At 38.3% G+C, this 9,166-nt stretch overlaps 1 protein-coding gene across 1 annotated transcript in view; it reads left to right on the plus strand.

Annotated features, from left to right (window-relative positions):
- Positions 1-518: 518 nt before the first annotated feature.
- Positions 519-9,166, plus strand: part of USP32 (ubiquitin specific peptidase 32) — a 57,473-nt gene continuing 48,825 nt past the window's right edge. The window contains exons 1-2 of the mRNA XM_010189913.1: positions 519-732; positions 3,109-3,236. Coding sequence (XP_010188215.1) covers positions 519-732; positions 3,109-3,236 — 342 coding nt within the window. The remainder of the gene's footprint in view (positions 733-3,108; positions 3,237-9,166) is intronic.

Below are 9,166 nucleotides of genomic sequence, written 5' to 3' on the forward strand. Positions count from 1 at the left end.
CTTCACTTTGTGATACAGTGAAACTTGCTCAGAGTAGAGGAGAGGCTGCCTCTGCCCTGCGAAACCGCAACTCGAGCAAGGTTAAATGAATTCACGGCTCAGAGTTTAACACAAGAAACCTCTCTGGGCAGTTCTGTCACCAGGGGAGTGGTTGTGTTTCGGTGACTCCTAGAAGCGTGTAACCTGTTTCCTGCACTTAGGGATGTAAGGTGATAACATAAGAGATCTCTAGAGTACTAATGTGGTCTGCAGGTAAGCTTGTCAGATTGCAAATTAATTTCTGTTAATACAGGTAAATCTCATAAAGGAATGGCCAGTAAATTTTATGGTTATGAAAGTACTTGACTGACTAAAATCACTTCATATTCTAGCCTATTACATAGAGTTAGTTCACATTTATTGGATAAATAAAATCTTCTATTAAAACAGTAATTGGAAGTTTTACATGTCTATAGGCTGTTGTATTATCTTTTAATTAATCCTAGCAAGAAAATAGTGCATGAGTGTAACCTGGCGAGATGGTACTGGTGTTCCTCCGGAGAAGTGCTTTTGCAGTGGGCTCAGCAGTGCCAGCAGCTGGGAGGTACCTGGAGTCGAGTGAAATGCTCTGCCCTGCGCTACAGGAATCTGTGGGGCAGCAGAGTTCATACAGAGCCTCCTTTGCTCCTCCCTGCCGTGCTGCCACACTGGAGCAAACTTCAACGAACTGGAACAGGGGACACGAAATCAGTGGTTATAAATCACTGCTAGGAAAAAAAATGTCTTCATAATTTTTAATGAAAATAATTTACATTTTCTATGAACCAGAAAAGTAAACCTAAAAATATTGATAATGACACAATGCTATGTTAAGTGACTCTGTGTGTTGTGTGTGTTTCAACCTTGTTTCTGCAGTAAGGAATAATTAGGTTACTTGAAAGTCCATTATAATATGTGTAAAGCTGGAAGCATCTGGTTAGTTAATGCTTTGTGTATAATTTTTTTTGCCAAATGACAACAAACCAGATTGGATTAACTGGTGAGGAGTTAAAAAAAATTCACAGAGGAAGACTAAAAAACAGAGTCAATTTTTATTAAAAGTGTGTGTGTGTACGCATGCATGTAAAAAATACAATAAATGAAAATACTTTAATCAAAGAACTCTTGCTAGATTGTGTTTAGGATCTTGGTTGTTTGCTTTACCATGCCAGGATAATGAAGCCAGTAGCTTCCCTTTTTTATGTCCCCTTAGCAATCCCAAGCTTTTGCTTGTTAAGCTTGTGGTGGGGAGTTGTTCCTGTTGGCTGAACATGAGCTGGGGTGAAGCACACCGTGATGCGCAGCACCTCTATTCGTTTCTTGCACATGTTTGGAGGAAAGGCTGCAGTGTGAGGCGCGGTTTCTTTGCAGAATCTTTATTTTGCTTCCTGTTTCTGTAATTCAGAAGAGGTGGAAGTGTGGAGAACATCCCTTCAGGTTGTAAATGTCGTGTCGGACAGTCTGGTTCCAGTTAGCTAGGGAAATCATGGAGGAAAGCTTGAACTGGTGTGCCTAACTGTGTCTGAGCATTCATTAAAGCGTCACATGTAAAGGCACTAAGAAAGAAAACTACTTCATGGGCAGATGTTAATATGAAATAGTGATATTTAAACGCCATATAAGCCAGGTAGTGGCATTATAACAACATTCTTCTGCCATATAATTAAAGTGCGCTTGTTTTATTAAAACAAGGTATGCAATGATGGGAACTCGAGTATGCCTTTTGCCAAGCCCATGTTATTTGATGGCACCAGTGCTGTGTGGGCCACACTTAAGGTTTATTTCTCAGAGTCTTTGGGTTTTTTTCTGGTCAAAAGTACCCAGAATCTGTAATAACATTTAAAAAGAAACATGCCCCCATTTCTGAGTTTACACACAATTGTTCAATGAAGTCACTAGTCCATTTCAGTCTTGACCAGGGTTGAAATTAGGGAGCAGTGCTTCAATGTGAGTTACTTTTAAGGAGTGATTTTTCTTTCGATTAATGAATTAATCGAAATGTAGAAATTTTAAAGAAAGTGCTGGATTAAGCTCTCAAGTGTTACTTTTTTGTTTTGGCTGACAAAAAGCTTCACAAGGTTTTGGCCATGCCAGTGTTGTTTCTGTCTAGCTTGTTATATCAGGGGAAGGAAAATGCTTTATTATAAATACAGCGAAAGAGCTATCAAGTACAGCATCATTTCTTTTGGTTTGAGATGGTCAAGAGCTCTTTCTGCACTATGTGGTACCTTGCATGGGATCTGGGTCATGGTGTGCTATTCTCTGCAACTTGATTTTTGACAGAGAACTTGTTTTGCTAAGCAAGATAGTTCACTTCTTAAATGCTTTGTTAGAAAGTTGCTTTATGCTTGTAAAATCTGAAAGACAGGACTGCTTTTCAGGAAGCTCTTGTGCAAGTATAAACAGGATGTCATCAAACTTTTCACATTTGCAGATTATGAGCAAGTTTGAACAGGTTTTAGCTGGCAATCAGATTTTGACTGTGCAAGATAATCTTAGGTGAATAATCACATTTAGTCCAAAGTTGAACTGTAGCATTCCTGTTAGATTCATGCTTTGCTATAAAGTCTTATAAGCATATAAGTGGTGATGAAATATTTTTTTTATATATACAAAAAAGTATACTGGCTGCTAGATGAAACTGCTTGAAGGATGCTGCTGGAGCTGCTCTTAATAATATTTACATCTGTTGGTTACAGATAATTTCTCTGACTTACATGCAATGTCAAATTGATCATGAAGTTAGCTTCTTTTCCTTTTGTCTGACAATAATGGTGCTTAATTTGGAACAAATTATAATACGTATTGTAGTCAGTGAAAACTCAGGCAGTGAACTGTTGTAATCATCGATGTTAACTTTAGGTCTACTATGCTTTTTTGGGAAGGTTAGATTAGATTATTAGAACTCATTTTCTAGTAGTCAGATTTTAGCACTATTTGGTGAAATCATGCATTTAATTTCTTCCTATCTTTTTATTATAAAGGTAAATGTAAGGTGTGTAGGATTTTGAAAGTCCTTAAGCTATTACACTTCTACCACATCTTTATTGACCAAATCTGTTTTTTCTCCTCTCTTCTCACTCAACACAGTTACAGACATAGAGCTGAAGCGACTGAAAGATGCTTTCAAGAGGACTTGTGGACTGTCGTATTATATGACTCAGCAGTGCTTCATCAGGGAAGTTCTTGGTGATGGAGTCCCTCCAAAAGTCGCTGAGGTAATCTGTGAATTGCTGTTTTGCTGGGAAGGCAGATGTGGTTGATAACAGACATCTGTATCTGTGCGCACACAGATGTGCCTGTACAGATACACGAGCTCAGTGAATTTCTTTCCATTCTCCATACACTGTCACAACGTCCATTCTCTGTCTGAAGTGAATGTTCCAGACTTGGGTCATGGGTTGCCAACGATGTGTCCTTGACTGAGCTACTGATTCCAACCCACCTAACAGGTGGTGGATGACCTGGGAGTAAACCTGGATATCCAGATGTAGACTTGGGGAAGTAAAAGGTTGGGAAGTTTTAACACTGTACGTAGCCATTATAACAGGATTTTATTTACTCTGGAGGTGCACTCGCTGTTGGTTTCTCTGAGATTCCATTGGCTTTTACTTTGTTTTCTAAAGTGCAGATTAAACTTTACAAGCTCCTAAAAATAATTTAATGTATAATAAATGTAAAAGTGAACTGAAAAATAGCCAGAATCAAAATATGCTACATGGATATAAATACTATTTGTGCCTATATCTAAAAAAATGGTAACGCCATCCTGCACACATTAATGTTAAAAAAATTATTTTCTTTTGTAGTGTTGCCCCCTGTCATGATAGAGAAATTAAAGTACTGTTGTTAGGGAGGAAAAAGACTGACTGGACCTTTCACATGATCTCTTACTCCGTGTCATTTCTAATCACAACTTCTGTTCATGGTATCTTCAGTGTTATTGACCTCACAGGCAGTGTACAATTCTTCCAGTTTTATTTGGCTAATGCGAGTAGTGAAGTGTGCATTGCATAAAGTTTAACACTGTTTAGAGCTTTTTTCCTAAGCTTTATCTTTTCTCCATTCTTTCTTCTGTTTTTCCCAAGCATTGACAAAGAGGATGATATTACTTGCTTCTGTATTATAGTCACCAGTTGGGTTTTTATGTGGGTATTCAAGTGCTTGACAGGAAAAATTGCAATGTGCGTTAGCACTATCAAATTAAAAGGAAGTATATGATTTGCCCATGGCTTAAAGCATGTCTCCACTATTAATTTCTGTATATGGTGTCTGGATGTTTTTACTGTTGGTAGCTCACAAGATTAAAAATAATGTACCCTACACTGCTTGTGATTGGTTCAGAATAATATAAAATGTTGGGAATTTTACATTATGAGCTAACTTTTACCTTTTATCCCTTTTATGCCAGTATTAAGAATTAAATTCTTGATTTGGATGAAGTAGGCTTTTGGTCACAAATAGAGACTTCAGGTTTTCAAATATCTGCTGGTTTACCTTCTACTTTATTTTTCAAAAATCTGTCCTTAAAGATGCAGTTTTCGTGATGACTGTCTCTTTTAACACTCATTACAGTTACACTGCAGTTCTTGGTTTCCAGTTGGTGAAATAAAATTAATGGAAGAATCATCATTCTTTTTTGATGTCATCTCCTCAAAACTGGCACATTGACATCTCAAAATTCTAATACAAATTACTGTGTAGTTTTAGCCTTTGTGTTCAGTAGTCGTCTCTGTGAGCTTGAACACTGTAAATTTGACAAAATTTGGACTTGATTCTGCTCATACTGCAAAGGGATGCTTTGTAATTCCTCGCTTCACGGATGTGGAAAGGTGGGCAAAGTCACTAGATAGCTAAAGCCTTCTTCCAAGTTTTCAGCCTTTCAGTCATTAAAATGGATCATTTTCAGTCTCAGATTGCTGGGCTGCCTTCTCTGCATGTTTGGAATAATAGTTTTTCATATCTGAGTACTGATAGGCTTTCAGGAATTCATTGGATTGAAAACAGAGTTTGACAGCAGGGCCGTAAACCAGAGACCTGAAGTTGGTGGAACTTTGGTCAAACAGTTACTGTGTTTGTTGTGTACACAAAACATTTTTTAAATGGTCAGGACAGTAATGTTTTGAAAGGATCTCTTGGAAAAATGGAGTTGAAGTTATTAATAAAATGAAATTAAAAGATGTGCTGTGTCTGCATTGTTTTAACTGCAGGAAGGCTGGTTAAGTGGCGAGATGTAGGAACACAGCATTCATTTTTAAATCTAAGGATATAATGCACTTACCACATGCAGCTGTGAGCACCTTGATAGAAAAATGTTGTTCAAAGGGAGTGGAAGGATGGAATGCTGATGGTATTTCAAGAAAGTATTTTCAGTAGCTTTGTATTTTAAACTGAGGAGGGGAAGAATGTTGAGAAAGGACCTCCGAACTTTGGCCCATGCACTCATTTCAATGACTAATTTATACCTTTTCCATATACCTACATTTGTTATGATTCTATATACCTACATATATTATGATATTATGATATATATACCTACATATATTATGATTGTGAGAAGGTTTACACAGCTATCTGTGAGGCTCAGTAAGTAGGTAGTGTGAGGTAGTTAAGTGTCAGTGCATCTTTTTTTCCTAATGTGACTCAGCAAAGCAAGGGGAAGGATGCTACAGAGACACAAAGGACACGTTGAGGTGCTGCCAGCAGAACAAGAACACAGCATTCCCAAGGAGTGGGGGAGAAGGGGTCACAAGGACATGTTCTTCTCCCAGGGAAGGAGCCAAAAGAATGCCTTGAGCATCCTCTCCTGTTCTTCCTGCAGACTTCGGAGAGCGCATGGGCACAAGGCCAGGCTTTGAACCTGAAGGGAACAGTGTGTATAGACTGAGCCTTTTTTCTTAGCAGAAAGGAAACTATATTGTTACACTTTTTAGTTATCCATGACTGTCTACTGTATCATTGTGCTAAATTTTACATTCTGAAATGCTATGATGCTGTCTGGGTGTGGCTATTTTAAGCAAAGCTGCAAGAGTGTTAAGTAATTTTGGAAAATACAAAATAGCATCTTAGCTTGATGGTGCATCTTATTAGAAGAATTTTTCCAAATAGTGCATTAATGTGAAAAAATTGTGGAGCTCCATCCTTAGAAATGCAAACTGATCTCTGTTACTTGTTGTTATATAAGTATTCAGTGTTTAGAAACTCTTCCCCAAGAATGATGAAGCTACTAAACTCCAAGTAATGCTAGCTGGTGATGGATGTCATTACCTATGTTAAATAGTAATACTTGGACATCATCCACAGAATTCCTTTTCTGTGTTTATATCGTGAGCAGTCAGTGTATTATGTTGAAATACACATTACATAAATGTAATAGTTGGCATTCAGCTGATATCGTAAGGGAGATGTACAGAGCTCAACAGGAGTGGAAAAACTGAGAAATGGGTATGAGTTAGAAATACGCTTTCAGATGGATGAAGAGAGGAGACAGCTTTATTCGAGGTAATTTATAAGATAGCTGTTCGTCTGGAAGCACAGAAAGGTTAAATTTGAGTGATGGAGAAGAATAAAGTGTAAAGAGAAGATCATATTTTATTAAAATTTTTGAATGGAAAAACCAGTGATTTTAGTTTTTTACTATGTATATTTTTTTGTCTTGTAAGTTCTATTAATCTGAAATATAAGAATTCTCTCCCTTTTTGTGCTCTTTGTGATTTTTTTTTTTTAAATCAAAAAGTTGTTATACTAAGACTTTAAACTATGGTTTTCGGCAGAGCTAACTGCGTAGTCTCAAAAAAAGTAATAATTCCAATGTAATAGAAAGGTAAATTGCTTACATATGCAGTGTAGCCTTGAAGACATATTGTGAAATCAGAGTGATTAGGCATACAAAGTGTGAAATTCAAATCTCTGCCATGATGTTGTCCATGAAGCATCTACAGTGTCCAAATAGAACACAAATTTAGTTTTACTAATTTAGCGCTTCAAGCATTTGTAAATGGATTAAACTTTAGTAACAAAGAGGATAATCTGAGCACCCTATGGGAAGTTAATGTGTTTGGGTAGTGCTGTGTCTTACAGTGGAGTGAAGCTGCAGGTACTACGTGATGCTTTCTGTAGAATTAGATTTTTCTGTATTACTGGCTCATTTACGTTAACTTGCCTTCAGACATCTTTTGCTGGTCTTAAGTGAATAGCAATGAAAAGTGATAGCCTGATGGGTGGACAGAGAGCGCGTTTCCTGCAGGTAACACAGAACCATGTCAAGGTAAATATCTCCAGGGAATTGAGTGTCTTCAGCATTATGGCTGGTGATAACTCTGATAGTTGAGAGGCGAACACAAATTGGGAATTTTTTCCTGCCTTGCTGCCCGGCGCTGCTTTGGAGATGGTCTGGAACGTGTTCTGCAAACGAACTCTGCTGCTTTGTGTGCTCTTGCTGAAAAGGCGTCAGCGGTTGATTTTCCATACCTCATTATACACAAAGCATCAGGGGCAGTTACTGTTGGAACCCTAACGCAGTTCACCCGTCTTGGGTATTTCCTTTTCTTCTTTTGGCTGCTGCAGCCCTGCATGGCTCAGCCAGAGCTGTCCAGTCCCCTGACCGGCAGCAGCAGGTTTTGTTTGGTCACTCCTAGTCCTGGCTGAATGTTTACTTGAGGTGGAAACCACACCTGCGATAGTGAGAGCAGTGACTCATTCCCGGGGCTCTGGTTCTCAGCCCTCCTCTTCTGCCCTTTCCTTGTGCTTGAGGATTCTGGCTGCAGCATCGTGGCTGCTTTTACTGGAGAGGAATAAGGGATTTTTGGTTCTAGTAACTTTATTTTTGTTCCTTTTAACCTTGTGAACCTCTTGTACGATCCCAACTTATTTAGGCTGAGGTACTCAAGGAAACAGGTCCACCTGAGCTTTGTCATTAGACATTTCTGAAGCTCATGTTTTCAGCCCCACACCATTATCCTTGAGAGGCTCAAGGGAGACATATGCTAGCCCTTAAGTACCTTAAAAAATAATTAACTGTAGGTAGTATGTGTCTGCAAAGAGGCAGGCAAAATTCTCATTGCACTTAGTTTTGATTTTTTTAAAAATCTGATTTAGAATTAGTCACGTGTTTTTTCAGAGATAAATTTGTTATACTGGAGTGTTCACTGGATGCATCCGGTAGGTTTAGGATCCTAATTCTGCTGTTTGCGGAATGCCCTCATACAGGGGTAGATTCTGTGCTGTAACAGCTTTTATACTTTAAGACTGAAGTCCTAATTGAGATGGGAATTTGTACCCTCCTGCAGTGATTTTGGTTTATAATGGTTTAAGAGTAGATTGATGTGATGTGTTTGAAACCTGAACTTGTTGGGTGGATTCACAGGATGTCACCCACTGAACTTGCTGTTGGTGCCACGCGGTTTTTCCAGACGAATGGCACTCCCGTTGTGCATGCCATCCCTCACTGGTTTTTTTTCTGATCAACTGCGAGTGTAAATGTCTCCTGATGGTTATGGTGGGAGTTTTAAAAAATGTAAAGCTTTGTGGATAACACCCAAGACAGTGAATCTGTCCACAATAATTCTGAAGCTCTGCTGACCTCTGAAGTCTGCTATTGCTCTTTGACTAAATTCTCATATAAACATTATACTCAGGGCTTTACTGGAGAAAAATGAATAGCAGTACGTAACTGCATGTACACATCCTGGGTTTAATATTCTTTATTTAGAATGTAATTCAGATGCAAGCAAAGAAAATACCATTTAAAATGTGCACAACACTTTTCTTAATAGAAGTTGATCTCTGTTCCTTTATCTTTCCCTCTGAAAAAGTTACATTTAAAAACCAAGTTCAGCAAATAAGTCTGCCATCCAAACCAGGATCAGTGATACATTACTTTGTTCTGGTTCTTCACAGTAATAGTTCCCCATCAGCCAGACTTAATACTTTCTCTCTATGGGTAGATGCTCAGTGTGATACCTGGAAGAAAATCAAATTAAAAGGCCCAGACACTGAAATAATTCTTCTCTGTAAGAATAATTTATAAGTTCTGACTGCTTTAAATTCTAATACCTGGTGCAGATTTCTGTCTTGTGATACTGATAGAGTACTGGTGCTTGTAGGAATAGATTTGGGATTACAAGAGGAGTCCACGTTTGAAGAGCGG

Source organism: Mesitornis unicolor, unplaced genomic scaffold (assembly GCF_000695765.1).
Source record: "Mesitornis unicolor isolate BGI_N332 unplaced genomic scaffold, ASM69576v1 scaffold4748, whole genome shotgun sequence".
Taxonomy (NCBI): domain Eukaryota; kingdom Metazoa; phylum Chordata; class Aves; order Mesitornithiformes; family Mesitornithidae; genus Mesitornis; species Mesitornis unicolor.